Raw genomic sequence first — 15,549 nt, forward strand, 5'->3', positions numbered from 1 at the left:
CATGGTTATTGTTATTAAAGTCAGCATCCTACTTACACAGATTTTATATATATATTATACACAAAAATATACAAGCACATTATACTGAGACACCTTAGAGACTAACAAATTTATCTGAGCATAAGCTTTTGTGAGCTACAGCTCACTTCATTGGATGCATCATGGAAGCTTATGCTCAGATAGATTTGTTAGTCTCTAAGGTGCCACAAGTACTCCTTTTCTTATTGTGGATACAGACTAACACAGCTGCTACTCTGAAACCTGTCATTATACTGAGAGTTATCTATGAACCCAATATTTATTGCTCTAAAAATATACGCAGACTTTGGCCTCCAATCCTGCAACTGACAGAACCGCATTGCAGGTTTGGGGCTTAAAGCTGAAATACATACCTGTTTCTTTTGGCCAATCCTATGAGCTCTAGCCTGTGCCTGCAGATCATTCTGTGGGTTCCAGTCAGAATCAAATATAACTACGGTGTCAGCAGATGCCAAGTTTATACCTAGCCCCCCAGCTCTCGTAGACAGTAAAAAGCAGAAATCCTGAAAGTAGGGAAAAAAAAAGAAATGCATCATAAATACAATATCAAAATCCAGCCAAAAATCAATCTGAACTTAAATGAATTTAGATTGTGTAAGCTCTTTGGGGCAGAACCATCTTTTAGATTGTGTATTTGTACAATGCCTGGTACAGTAGGATCTCAGGTCCATAACTGGAGCTTGTTCCTGCTGCTATCACAATATAATTAACTGACTAATAAGAACTGACATCAAGTGTATTTTTTTTTAGTAAATGTTAAAGTAGATTTTCATGCTGATCGAAGTCCCAAGGATGTGGGGGACTCCCTACTGCAAAAGGTAAAGCTGAACCTATCTTGCTAAATTTAGATGACATCTTTTGGTGCAAGTTATCTCCTAATGTTGGATGACAAAAGGAGCCAGAATTCTAGAAGGTAGACACCAACAGAAAGAATAAGTGAAAGTTAAACTATGAAGCGGAGTATTTGTGACCATTTGGATAAAATTAGTTGTAGGTCTCATTTAAACCTAAATAATATGATCATGGGCACTTTATGTATACACAAACGGATGTGAAACAGTAGAAAATTCATAATCCAAATTGTTTTTAACAAATGAATTTTTAGCTACATGCCTAGAAATCAAATTAGAATATTGCACTGGACTTTTCTGGACAAAATGTTGGTTCCTTTGTGAGGTGAGGGGAAACAGCTTCCCAAGTACAGACACTGAATTATGATGTACACAGCAAAATGCAATAAAGGAAATAAGCTCTATTCAATGTAAGAAAAATCCTATTTTTATAAGAATCATTTTATAGTGTTTTGTTACATAACAAAAGGATAATCCAACTAATATCATTCAGATCTAATCTAAAAGTATATACTTTTCTTAAGGTTGAAGAAGGTATTTTACATAAGTAATCAGGATCACACTTTATGTTAAAAGAAGATGCATAGTCTTGTTGCAAAAGCACAGAAATAGAAGTTATACCCCCCACACGTGTGAGGTTTAACTCTTTATGTTTGTTAAGTGTTCTGAAATATTTGGATGGAAGGTGCTGGAGAAGCGTGAGGCATTAGGATATGGCCAAAACACTCTAGTGAACTTGTTTTGTCAATGTTTCCAATAATAAGTTCTACTTAGGAGATTTATTAACAGTTGTAAACATGCCAGATAGATAAGGATGACATTTCAATCTTAATGCTAAATTTCCTTGGTTTTCCTTGGATTTCCTGAAATCTTGGCTTTTACTGTAATGGTTTTTATCATAATTATTAATAGCAAGAAACAAAATATAAATAATTGAAAAAGACACAGCAAATTCCATAAATGAAAATACACAGTAGCCTACCTCTGATCCTTCCGCGTTAAAATGATCCAGTGCTTGCTTCCTCAATTCCCCTTTTATTGAGCCATCTAGTCTCTAGAAAGATTGAACGCTCCAGTTAAAATACAAGTCTATATAAAGGTTAGTCCTTACAATGTACACTAATTACAGTAAATTTGAATTCTGAATTGACAAAAGTACAGCCATAAAAAAATACAGTAACTTGAAATCTAACCCCCCACCTCAAGTTCCCCCTAAATCCAGCCAGGCAGTTTCAAAATAAGTTTTAGGCTATATTATTAGTCTTAGTCTTCTGTTCATAAGTTCAGTCTTCAAGAAGGGTATACAACACTGCTGATTAATTTTTCTTAAGAAAAAACTGTACAGATCATTTGGCAAGGCATTTTCTGCTAAATAAAGGTGACATTAAGACATTAAATGCTAAAAGAGAATGTAGACTCTTTAGGCCAGTACAAGAACAAGAATAAACTCTTACCTGAAAGGGGAATTGACGATACTTCAAATATTCTGCTAGGATGTCCAGCATCCTCACCATCTGAGAGAAAATAAGAACTCTGTTGCCACGCTCCCTTAGGCGAATCAGTAGCTTGTCAAGAAGGATTAGTTTCCCGCTGCTACGGATTAAATGCTGCAGGAATAATAAAAATCTTTACTAATTTATGTGGATTCATTTTGTAATATTCTGTGATCAGAAGAGTACATTTTTTTTATTATATTGTAGTCAGTGTACTGTGTGCATGAATCAAAAGTTGAATCATTAATGAACAAAATAATCAGGATATTATATTCAATTCCACCCCAGTATAACAGAAGAACAGTATGAATTTAGCCTGCCTAAAGCAGGCAAATGTGTGCAGGGAGAGCCATGGTTGTTAGGCAGTTGATGAGAGCTTTCACATCATACATATACTTGTAACTTCTTGATACTTTAAACATTTAATCTAAAATGACTCCTCATTCCCAAAAATATAATTTGCTGGGCTGTCCTAGTCAGTAGCAGCAGTGAGAAGAATGTTCATGCTATTTTAATAGAAAACTTCACTGGAACTTCCAACTAAGGAACTCATTCACCTCAGTATACTACACATAAGGCCCCTTTAATTTTTTTTTTTTTTAAAACTGATTTTTACCAAAAAATCCCCATGTTTTACAAAGGCTATTCTTTTTTTAAAAACAATTTTCACCTGAATTTTGGACCACTCAAGTACATGAAAATATTGATTATGTTAAGAAAACCCAATATTACACGTTAGGTAGATGTGTGTATGTTAATATTAACTTAAGTGTAAATGTGAGGTTGTCTGTAAGGCAGCATAGTTTCAGATACACATATATACACACAAATGGGGTGTGTGTGTACATATGTCAGTGCTTGAGTCCTAAAGAAAAGTAGTGCTGGAATTCTCTGGACTTGTCTCCTCACTAAGGAACGAGAGATGCAGCACTGATAATCTGATCCAACCTGACCTCGGGGGTACAAAGATTCCTCTCTTTTCAGGAAGAAGCATGTACAGTAATATAGTATTATGCAGCTAAATACACTTAATTAAACAAACAACCACAGCATTAACCTTTTTTTCCTTTCAATACTGTTATTTTTCTCTATTTGTTGCTTTTTTCCTGCCTTCCCGTCCCCCAATATTAAGCCCACTATTTATCCAGAAAACTGGGAAAGCAACATTTGGCACCAATTTTTGCCAGTTTTTAATTTTTTGTAATAAATACTGATATTTTTCCTGGGAGATTTTAAACAAAACAAAAACCGAAAACAAAAGATCTTGACTATACAGAGTTACCTTTGTAACTAAATACAGTAGCTATACGAATATGTTACTACCCTAGGTGATGTTCAGGTAGCGGGGAGGTTATCTGGATATTTTATACCAGGAACATCACTATGGTATCTGAGTGCCTTAAAGGTGAAACAGAAGTAAAACAATGTAATGCCTTAAAAGTGAAACAATATCATCGGGGAAACTGGAAACAATATAAAAGTGAGTGGCTTAAAAGTAAAACAATATAGTATTTTTCCTCTCACACTTTCTCTTTCCCCTCTCTCCTCACATCCAATCCTTTCCTTCCCTCTACAAAAAAATTTAAAAAATTGCACTATAACTAGTTGGATTTGTTTAATTTTTAGTTTTCTAGCCTGAAGGAATGTTGGGTATTGCAGACTTCCTGCAAAAAGTGCGTTGTCCCCTAGGTACAGTAGCACATTGAGTTAACCACCATTCTCTTCTGTACATAGTAAACATGCATTCATTAGAAATTAATATTTATATAGTGCAATAGGTGCATGGTACTTTACACATTGGTATGATTAACTAAGGTCTTAATCCTGTAAAAATTTACATACATGCTTAACTATAAGCATGTGAGCAGCTTCACTGAAATCAATGGGACTACTCAGCTGCAAACACTTAAGCACAAGTATAAGTGTTTGTATCATCAGGGCACAAGAAATATCCTAAGGTAAAATTAAGATGGAAATTACACATCATTTACAGTTTTTCACTAATGCTAACTCATTATCTTATTAAACTGGAGCAGGGAAGCTATCACTTTGAATATGCATCTATTAAAAAGATGAATGAAGAAGTATTTCTGACAAATATGGCCCATGATTTATGTTTGATTTACACTCAATATGCCTAATTTTAAGATAACTATCTTTCAGCCTTCTTAAGAACTACTTTAAAATGCAGATTGGGTTGAAATCATGGGCTGTCACTGCAAAATTCAGTACTTCTGCAAAAAATATTTAAAATGAGAAAAGATCCAATGAATAATTTTTCCTCTCTGATCTTCAGAAACATACAAAAAAGGCCCACACTTCTGTCACTACAGTACACTCTTACTATAACGCCCTTCACAATAGCAAACCTTGGGCTACAGCGAACCTAGTCCATGGATCCCACCTCAAGCCCCAGGGCTGCTTTGCGGGACTGAGAACTCCTCTGGCTCTGGGGCTGCAAGCATGGGGGTGACAGCTCCTCCGGCCCTGGGGCTGCGGCAGAAAATTCCGCTGGACTCATGGCAGAGTGCTCCTGAGGTCCTGCGGCCGGAGGAGCTGTCTGCCTCAGAGACAGCCTGTCAGCTCCGCTGTGGGGCTTGAGGTGTCGGCCACAACCCTCATCCCCACAGTAGGACACTTTCCCTTTAATGAACCCCTGGCTAGAACAACCAAATAGCTTGGATCCGCAGGGGTTCCTTATAGCAAGGGTGTACTGTATTAATTGTTTAGAATGCTATATTTGTCATCAGTTATTCTATAGTCTACTTGGCTACAAATTCGCATAGGTTTATACTTATACGGCATTAGAAAGCAATCATTACAGAGGCATCTTGGCCTTTTAATTTGTTCTATTTCAGATTGATTTAAAATCTGTCAAGTTTTGCTTTGGTTCAAAATACAGTCCCAAATTCTCAACCCAGTAGACTACTTCCTTTTTAATTTAATCAAATCAGCTCTATTTTTATTCAGAAATAAAGGATGGATCACACTAGTAACTACGACACAAAATCTATTCAATACATATCTATAATACAGAATGCACATCACAAGTTCAGGTCTTCACTTTACACAGTATACTTCAATAAGACAGTTGATAAATAGATAAATGCTGTATAAACCACTTGCATGCATATTTCAGAAATAAAACTAAGAGAATAATTTCATTAAAAAAAAGTGTTTTTTACCTGTAAGGCCTCTTGTTTATTATAGAATTCATTATCATCTGGTGGTTTAATGAGGTAGCAATGGTTACAACACTTCTTGAGTTCCATCATGATGTTCAAAAAGCCTGAGGTACTGCCCTTTGAACCTTTACTCAGGGCTTTGTAATTCCTGGTTAAAATCCACCTATAATATAGAATATGTAGTGTAATTCTTAACCAGATTTTTTTTGGGGGGTGGAGGGAAGGAGCAAAGAGGAGACGAAAGGTGGCAGGCAGCTATTAAAATATGCAGTAACTGCAGTAAAAGAATGAAGCTCCAAACATAAAACTCACAAGGATCCCATATAAGACAAGCTGATTGAAAGGAATTAAATTAAAATGAATTACACTAAAACAAATCTTAAAAGCAGAGAGCATATACTAAAGGTGAAATCCAGGATCCATTCAAGTCAATGACAAAAATCACATAGGCTTGAATTAGGCCAGGATTTTACCGAAGCGGTTTTTACAAGTCTTTATTACAAGCTGAAAAATATCTGTTTAGCAATTAGCATCATGCAAAGACTCAATAAAATATGGCAATCACACTTATATAGGAGGTGGATGTGTTTGTTTTTTTGTTGGTTTTTTTTGGCTATTTCAAGGTAGCCCACTTACTTGTAATATTGCTTCTGCAATGCACTCATCTCCATTCTCAAAATCTGTTCAACCTTGGCAGGTAGAGATTTTTCTACATCTTTCTTAACCCTCCGTAACAGAAATGGCTCAAGTTCTCTGTGAAGACTTGCATAGCCAAATTCTCTCCCTTTGCCATGCTCCTCTTCAAAATCTTCCCAGGAAGAAAACCTTAAGGTAACATAAAAGATTTTAGTGGTATCAAGTTTTTCTATTCCTCTGCAGTGTTTGAAAAACGAAGCATTGATGCACTGTGGATGACCTGAGACGAATGTGGACTAGAAAGTCAATATATGGAGAAAAGAAAATGACTAGCCGTTAACCAAACTAAGAGCAGATTGGAGCAAAATTCAGATCATCCTCCATGTGTGGCGCATGCCTCTCGCATTTGGGGAGGCTAGCCCGAGCGCTGGAAGCTACCCTGAAGAGGCGGAGTGCAGATGCACAAGGCATCCATGCTCTGAAAGGCAGGGGTCAGCGGCTGCACCGCAGGGGAGGCTTAGCCTCCCCTGGCCTATTATACCCACCACCTATGATATCCACCAGTAAAAAGATGTCAACTTTTCAACATTTGTTTTAATCCTGAATTAGGATGAAAAATTGAAATTTCAAAAATTTTTCTGGAAAGGGAATTCTGATCAGGAAACACAAACATTTCTTTTTGACATATTTGATCAAGAAATGAAACATTTTGCTATTCTGGAAACTAAAATGTTTCATTTTGGTTTATTGAACTGACCGAAAATGCTTCATTTTGAGTTAGTTCAATAAATAAACTACATTTGCTCATAGTGGTACACTGCCTCATAAGAACTGTAATACGAGAGCCTGGTGCTCCTAGCTTCCCCTATGGGTCAGGTTCCCTGGCCCACACTGTATTTCCTGTACTTCATCCAGTCACATTTCTCCCATAATGCACCATGTAGCTCAGAGGCAAATCCACACTGCATTATGGGAGACGTAAATCCTCTGAGGAGCCCAGCCCATAGTCAAGAATGGGGGTCAGAACTACAACTCTTATTAAGCAATGCACTAAAAGGGAAATGCCGTTTCGTTTGCGTTCAGATCAGTTCAACAAAACATTGATTAATCCAATTTGGGTTAAGATGACCAAAAATGAAATATTTCATTTAGATTTTTCCAAAAGAAAATCAAAATTTTTCAGCAAAACTGAATTTTTCATGGAAGAAAAGTCTGAGTTTGCTGAAACTGCATTTTCCAGGAGAAAACCATTTCAATGAAAAACTCCCAACCAGCTCTAGAGAAATGCAAATATATTAACAGCACAGTGAAAACCAAATTACAGTTCAGATTGCTTGCATTTTTATGTACTCGTAGTTTTGGGGGCGGGTTTTAGCCAATGATTTGCAATAGCGTTTAGTTTAGTGCAATGGGCCATACAGCATCACTGGTTCTGAATCAGTACGGACTTCTTTATAGGAACCAATGACATTGTATTTCCCATTGTATTTTATGGGCAAAAATATGTGACAGAGAGGCATTTGCTATGCCAACATAAACGACATTAACTGATAACCTTATTAGCTGTCTCAAAGACAATGATTGAAAGGATGTTGAGAATTAACTGTACAGAGACTATCCTCCAAAACAAGGTGAGGCATACTGTCAGGGTTGTAACCCATATAAAGGCATTTGGTTTTCAGTACCAATCCATTTATTTTAATGGTTTTCTAAAGCAGAAAAGTTTTAAACTATTTGTCAGACGTGGCATGAAAAATAAGTGCATCTGCTACATGTTTAAATATTATATGATATTTTAAAGTATTTTTCACTGTGAAATTTTCTGTTTAAGAATACTATAACTATGTTAACAAGAGTATGAAAGATCTTATTTACTTTTCTGGCATGATGAAGTGCAGCAAAGACCAGAGCTCTTTGAGGGAGTTTTGCAGAGGAGTTCCAGTGATAAGAAGACGATGGTTTGACTTAAAGTCTATTAGTGTCTTGTATAGAAGGGAATCATCATTTTTCAAACGATGAGCTTCATCCACTCCTATAAATGCCCAATTTAGACCACCAAGGAAAGACTTAAAAAAAGAAAAGAAAATTATGTAAAAGAAACATTTGATAGTTAGAATCATGAAGGCCATATACTATTATTTTTCTACAATAAATAAATAAATTAAATAAAATTCAAACCTTAAAAAACTGACTACTAGTTCTGCCAGTCCCTTTTCACACACCAAACATGAAGCAGAGTAACCAGTAACTGGATATAATGTTCGTTAACAAACCTTTAAATTAATGTTATATGGACACCAGTGTGTTTTAATATTGAACTATGTCTTTTAAGTTGGCTGGGATCAACAGCAGAAAGAGTTCTTAATTGTTAAAATATTATAGTTAGCTGAAGTGTGAGCTATACCAACAAAAACTCAGGCCTCAACACTTCATTAGCTTCCATTAGCTTTCCTCTGGATCCATTAGCTCAGACCTTCAATTAGCTTTCCTCTGGTTCTGAAAGAATTCACAGGAATGCTACCTATCACACATGAGGCAGTACAAAGTACATTACAAAAAGAAATAACTATGGTCCTTCTTCCCAGAATATATAAAACAGAAATGAGGGGAGAGAACACAGCACTTGCTGCTAGAAATAGGGAGAATAAGAAGAGAAAAAACTGTCAGTTAACCACAAAATAATTGTGGCATGATGCTCTGACATGCTTTTGTGATGTCTGTATTGATAATTAAGGTATAAAACAGTTTTTTTTTGTTTAAAGCTCAACTCTGAAGTTCTAAGTGCTCTGAAGTCCACAAGGTTAACTGGAGTGCCTTCAAACTGATATATGAAAACACTGCATTACTGTTCATCATCATCATCACACATTGACCAAACCCTGCAATTGAATTACAGTATATGGTGCCGTATCTGTGGCTCTCTGATGTCACTCCTCAAGGTTCAATATCAAAATTGAAAGAGCAGCAGCAGGTAGCAGCAGCATAAGTAGCTGGAGAAACAAATCAATGTCTCTCAGAAATTTGAAGAACAACAATCTAAACTGCTATAGAAAATCTATCATATTTATAAAACAAAGTGTGCACATTTCCAGGAGCCAAAATAAATGTAATGGCAAGTACAACTCTATATGTTGTGGTACAGAATAAATGGTGATCTCTATTAATGGAAAATAAAAATAATTCAAAATTATGACTTACCTTATCCTTTAGCAAAATTTCATAAGTTGTCAAAAGAATATTAAATTTTAACCGTTTGGTCTGTGGATGCATCCATTCGTGAGTTCTTATCTACAAAGAAAGATTGTAAATTTGTGAGAAATTTAAGATAGAAAGTTGGGATGGTCATTTTCAACCTGATTAACTTTAAATGCTACAGAAGTATGAATGTTAAATAATATACAATCATCTGACTTTTTTTTTTCTATTTTGTGCTTGTTTAAAATAACCACTAACAGGAAAGAATTAGACTTACAAGTAGGATAATATATATTTGATAAACTCTCAAAAGTAACTTGTTAGATATAGGGGCAATGTCATAAAGTGATCAAAGAAAACGAGGAAGGTAATTTGATCCTCTAAAATGAGAAGGCGCATTTGAAGGAGGAAGGTGAAGAAAGAGTTAGTCAACTATTTTCCATTTTGAAGTATATGCCACCTTGGTCTACAAAAACATTTGAGATACATTAGCAATTTATTCCAAAATAATAACCTAGACAAGCTTTAATGTCATTTCTGGCCATCAAATGATTTTATTTCTCAAGTAAACATTCAGTAATCAACTCATAAAATCTGTTCACTGAAATGATACAAATCTATTGTAGTCTTTTAAATTAATTTTAAAAGTTATTGTATGTTCATGGTGCATCATTAATCTGTGTCCTAAAGCAAGTTTGTAGCTAAACAATACTTGGCTACTTCATTGTTACTTTAGTAAAATAAGAACTGTTTAAAGCCTCCTTAACTGCAAAGGAGAAAAAGTAACAGGTGATACGTGGACCGTGCTTACTTATAGAATATTCCACGAATTTTTGGGAAGCTAACATGAAAAATTAAAGGTTTTTGATTTTTAAACTTCCATTCTGAAAGAAATTCACAACTCAGAACATTACATCCAGAGGTTGAACTGGAAGAGAAAAAAAAAAATGGTACTCTTCCAAATTCTGGCCACAAATGAAGCTCAGCAATTCTGCGGCTCCACTCACATCAGATCTTATGTAACTGTTGTGACCAGCAATGAAATAGTCAACTATGACATTTAGTTAACAATCCCTTGATGTGAATAGGGGCAGTTAGCACTTTTTAAAGTTATTGTTTTATGCTTCTCTGGACACCCGGACAGATGTCATTGTATTACTTTACATTCTGTTTACAATTTTAAATTTTATCTTCTCAACCACAAGGGAAAGAGAAAATTTATTTTTAAATGGAAGCTTAGATTTTTAAACAAGCTCCCTGAGTGTAGTAAGCAGAGACAAAGAAGGAAATAAAAGAGCATATATAAGTAATTATTTTACACCAAAATCTAAACTTTCAAATTTTCATATTAAATATTGTATTTCAGGCAAATACACGTTTTCTAATTTTTAACCAAACACACAAAAGATGAATAAGAGGCAAATGTTTGAAAGAACCCTTTTTAGCACTGTGTTTTTCATTACTGTTCAAATGTACTCACCATGTTTCTGCTATTGATGTCTCCTAAATAAACCACAGCGTTCATCTGAGGAGCCCACGTCTGAATTTCTCTTTGCCAAGATGTCAAAGTAGAAAGTGGCACTACCAGCAAGAAAGGCCCATACAACTGATGTTCATGAAACAGGTAGTTCAGAAAAGAAATAGTTTGTATTGTTTTACCCAAACCCATTTCATCTGCAAGAATACAACTGTTCCCTCTGCAAAATGAAAGAAATATAAAAAAATTTATATATCATACTGCTAATCACCAGGATAAAAATTACATTCCTTTAAGCATTTGTAAACAGAAGTTCATAGATGTTTTGCAAGATTTTTCAAATGTATATCCTCTGAGGAAATTTAATTAGCTCACAGATTATGAGGACTATTGCTTATAACTGTATATTCAGCAATAAAACAAAGAATGTTTTCATACTACCAATTCAGAAAAAAATGGTTACAAACTTTTTTGTAATGGTGGTTCCTTGAGATGGGTTGCACATGTCCATTCCACTGCAGGTGTCGATGTGCTCCAGTGCACAGTTGTCAGAATTTTCCCCTTAGTGGCACCCATCAGGGCAGCACAAGTGCCCTCTGCTGCCTCATGCACAGGCATAAAGGACCGAGCCACTCAAAACTGCCCTCAGCTCTCTCCTACCGAAAGATAGAGATGGGAAGGAGGGCAGATCATGGAATGGACATGTGCAACACACCTTTAAGAACAAGAGTTATGGAAAAGATAGTAATCATATTTAGTTCGAGTGTCTGCACATGTCCATTCCACTGTAGGTGACTCACAAGCAGGCTCAACTGGAGATGATTTCAGAGTCTATTTGAACAGGGACTGGAGGCCCACTTGTCCAAAAAGCATATCTAGATTACTGAAGGATAGAGTAGTGAGAGGCAAATGTGTGACATGATGAACAGGTTACCACTTTGCAAATATCTAATATGGGCATATCAGCCAGAAAAGCCAGAGAGGTTGCTTGGGACCTAGTTGAATGAACCAACACACTATCTGACAGCTTCACATTAGCCAACTGGTAACATAGTCAAATACGGCCAAAATCCTTGGTGTGGACATAGGAATGCCCTTCATTCTGTCCGCAAACGTAATGAATAATAGGGAGAAAGACCCGAGAGGTTTAGTCTGTCCCAGATAAAATGCTAAAGCTCTTCTATCATCCAGACAGAGCGCGTAGTCTCTCCTCCCCTTTACTACTTACTATCAGTCTTCATATTAACCCAGCAATACTCTTATCGACCTTTCAGAAAGAATGTCCCTACAGAAATAGGTTTCAGAGTAACAGCTGTGTTAGTCTGTATTCCCAAAAAGAAAAGGAGTACTTGTGGCACCTTAGAGACTAACCAATTTATTTGACCATAAGCTTTCGTGAGCTACAGCTCACTTCATCCACAGTATGCATCCGATGAAGTGAGCTGTAGCTCACGAAAGCTTATGCTCAAATAAATTGGTTAGTCTCTAAGGTGCCTACAAGTACTCCTTTTCTTCCTACAGAAATAGTCTGTCCAAACCCTTTAAAAATCTTTCAGCCATCAGGTTGGAAAAGAAAACGGTTACCCAGAGATGGGTGAAGTGCCAAGATAGATGCTATGTGTACTCTAACTGAGCTAATCACTAATCATTGATGTTTCAGGGACTGAAAGTAGTCCAGTGTGTGCTGAATAGAAGCAAGAACAGGCGGAAACCCCTTTCAGTCTGGAACAGGAGGAAAAGCTCTTCCATTTAGCCAGGTAAGTAATTTAGCGGATGGTTCCTACTATTCAGCAGCATATTCTGAAATTTTCTAGAGCAGGACTCCTGCCTAAGTTAAACATGAAACCTCCCTGCCGTCAGGTGAAGGGCCTGAAGACTGGGGTGGAAGAGGCAGCCGCAATTCTGTGAAATCAAATCTGCGTGGTGTGGGAGTAACAGTGGGGGTCTAATTGAGAGGCTTAAGAGCTGTGAAAGCCACACAGTGGCAACCAGTGTAAAATGGGCCTCATCCTGCTTGATCTGGGCAGAAGATGGATTGGGGGTGGAGGAAAGCATACAGAAGATCCTCTGACCATGACAGTAAAAAAGCATCCACTAACAAACCTGGACTATGGGCCTCTCAGGAGCAAAACTAATATATTCTGTTGTCTTTTGTTGCAAGCAGATCCACTGGGGATCTCCCAGAGCAGGAAAATTACCCTTGCTATATCTGGACAAAGGAACAACTTGTGGTAATTGACAAACAACCTGTGTACTCTATTCTGAGCCCCCCCCAGGAGGCAGGTCACCTTCAGAATTGCTGATGCAGAAGCCCAGAGTAGGATTGCTTCCTCACAGTGTAAAGAGGACCACCTCCGCTCCCCATCATATTGGCAGTCAACACTAACACGTTCCTTCCGCTGACGTGAGGAAGGAACAACATGCAAGCTAGTGGATATCTCAAAACTCCCTGATGTTTATGTCTAGACTGAGATCTGGGATAGACCAAAGACCTTGCATCTGCAGGGGTCCCAAGTGAGCCGTTCACCCCAGCTTCGAGGCATCCATGCCTAATGTGGCACTGTATGGAATATGGGTGACCATTTATAATATTATTGATATCAATAATGCAAAATCACAATGAATCTTATATAATATAAGCCATGTAAGGTATCAGTGGAAAGGTTATGATTTGCTAAATATGATAAGCTCATTTATATGTATCGTCTTTGTTTTGTGAGTTATACATATGTGTAGTATATTTGTATCTCAAACTTGTGCTGTGTATCTGGGTGACATCCCCAGACAGATTGGCATCAGCATTATCCAGCCTCCTTGATGGCCCATCAAGGACAACCAGCAGTACAATGAACCCTTTGAGAGAAGTCAGGGGCTAGCTTATGAGTCAGCAGGACATATAGGAACATGCTTACGGATAGGGGACTCTACATACTCTTCAATGCCCATGTGCTGTGAGCGAGCTTATGTTTGGGGCAAAGGATGTACAAGTCACACGGCAAAGGATATAAAAATGCAGCTACATCATCTCCATTTTGTCTTCAGTCTTGCATCTCACCTTTGGAGTAGCTTCTCTACAAACTGAAGCTTTGAACAAAAGACTGATGGACCCATCCAAGCTTTGGATGTGTTCCAGAGGGACTTCACAAGCCAGAAAACTCACCAATTCTGCTAAGATGCTGATATATAGACTCGGAAATCATATCTATGTACCTCATTGCTTTGGCCATTTAACAACTCTCTTCTCGTTCTTTTTTTTTTTTTTTTTATAATAAACCTTTAGTTTTAGATACTAAAGGATTGACTGGCAGATTGGTATGATCCAAACTAGTATTGCTCTGGTAATGTGGCTGGCCCTTTGGGGATCAGAAGAACATTTTATATAGTGAATAGAGTTTTAAGTAACTTCTCGCTATAATGGACCTATTTGCTGATTGGGAGCCAGAGACTGGAATGCAATAAAGGGGACTGTGTGAGTTCTTTTTTTCAGCTTCTTGATAACCACTGTGGGGAAGCAGGAGCACAGTTTGTGACTGGTTAATGAATCTAACTACAACCACCAGTTTTGGGGGAATCTGCTCTCCTTTTTCCAGCCTGCCCTGACCTTGGCATTTTCAGTGTGGGCTACTCTTCAGGTACCTCATGTCACACCTAAGGTAAAACATTGTTGAGGCAGGCCAAAGGGAACTCCCTTGCAGATATTGGTCAGATCTGTCCACCAATCTAGGGAGGATAAAATCCAATTCCGTATGTGCAGTAACATATCTATGTGATGCCTCCTTGGTGAATACACCTCAGCCCATCAACCAGCCGTGAAGGAGTCTGAAACAGCCTGGCATATTGGACTACATAAATGCATGCTGCCTTGTGTGCCAGCAGCCTTGATCAGTTTCTCACCATGATGAGGAGATAAACCTTTAAGTCTAGAATGAAGTTTTGCATTGAATGAAACCTGGCCTGCAACAGTAAGGCCCTCGCCATTGTCAAATCCAGGACCACTCCAATAAATTATATTTTTTCAACTGGAAATGGGACTGACTTGTCTGTGTTGATGAGCAGTCTGAGCACATCGAAGGTGGATCAGCTTATGTTTATGCTGAACCACCTCACTGTGACCTGGATCAACCTCTTATACCAATCATCAAGGTAAGGAAAGACATCCCCTGACCACCAGAGAAATGCTGCTACCACCACCATACACTTTGTGAATACATGCCAGGCAGACAAGAGACCAAAGGGGAGCACTGAGAATGGATAATGGTGACTGCTGACAGTGAATCTCAGAAATTTTCAGTGGGTCTGATGGATTGTCACATGGAAATAAATGTCCTTTAAGTAGAGAGCAGCATACCAGTCCCCTGGCCTCAGTGAAGGGATTATGGAGGCCAGAGTGACTGAAATTTCAATTTTTTTAGGAACTTGTTTAACTCCCTTAGATCTAAAATAACCCGGAGATCCCCTTTTGCTTCCGAAATCAGTAAGTATTGGACGTAAAAACCCTTTCCCTTGAACAAAAAAGGGACCTTTTCTATAGGTTCTACAAGGAGAAGTGATTGTATCTCTTGAAGAAACACTGCCTTATGAGAGAGAGGGATGGGGAAAGGGAGTGTGTGGAAATAAACTGGAGTGTATATCCACCGTGCTCAGAACCCACCAAATTGTTGTGATGTGGGTCC

At 37.5% G+C, this 15,549-nt stretch overlaps 1 protein-coding gene across 2 annotated transcripts in view; it reads right to left on the reverse strand.

Moving 5' to 3' along the window:
• CHD1 (chromodomain helicase DNA binding protein 1) overlaps window positions 1–15,549 on the reverse strand; it is an 85,339-nt gene that overhangs the window by 22,640 nt on the left and 47,150 nt on the right. For both annotated transcript variants that reach the window (XM_074952900.1, XM_074952901.1), the window contains exons 12-19: window positions 10,880–11,096; window positions 9,403–9,492; window positions 8,080–8,270; window positions 6,205–6,393; window positions 5,569–5,731; window positions 2,345–2,497; window positions 1,873–1,944; window positions 393–542 (exon numbers count right to left, since the gene is read on the reverse strand). In XM_074952900.1, the coding sequence (XP_074809001.1) occupies window positions 393–542; window positions 1,873–1,944; window positions 2,345–2,497; window positions 5,569–5,731; window positions 6,205–6,393; window positions 8,080–8,270; window positions 9,403–9,492; window positions 10,880–11,096 (1,225 nt within the window). The remainder of the gene's footprint in view (window positions 1–392; window positions 543–1,872; window positions 1,945–2,344; window positions 2,498–5,568; window positions 5,732–6,204; window positions 6,394–8,079; window positions 8,271–9,402; window positions 9,493–10,879; window positions 11,097–15,549) is intronic.

Source organism: Natator depressus, chromosome 5 (genome assembly GCF_965152275.1).
Source record: "Natator depressus isolate rNatDep1 chromosome 5, rNatDep2.hap1, whole genome shotgun sequence".
NCBI lineage: Eukaryota > Metazoa > Chordata > Testudines > Cheloniidae > Natator > Natator depressus.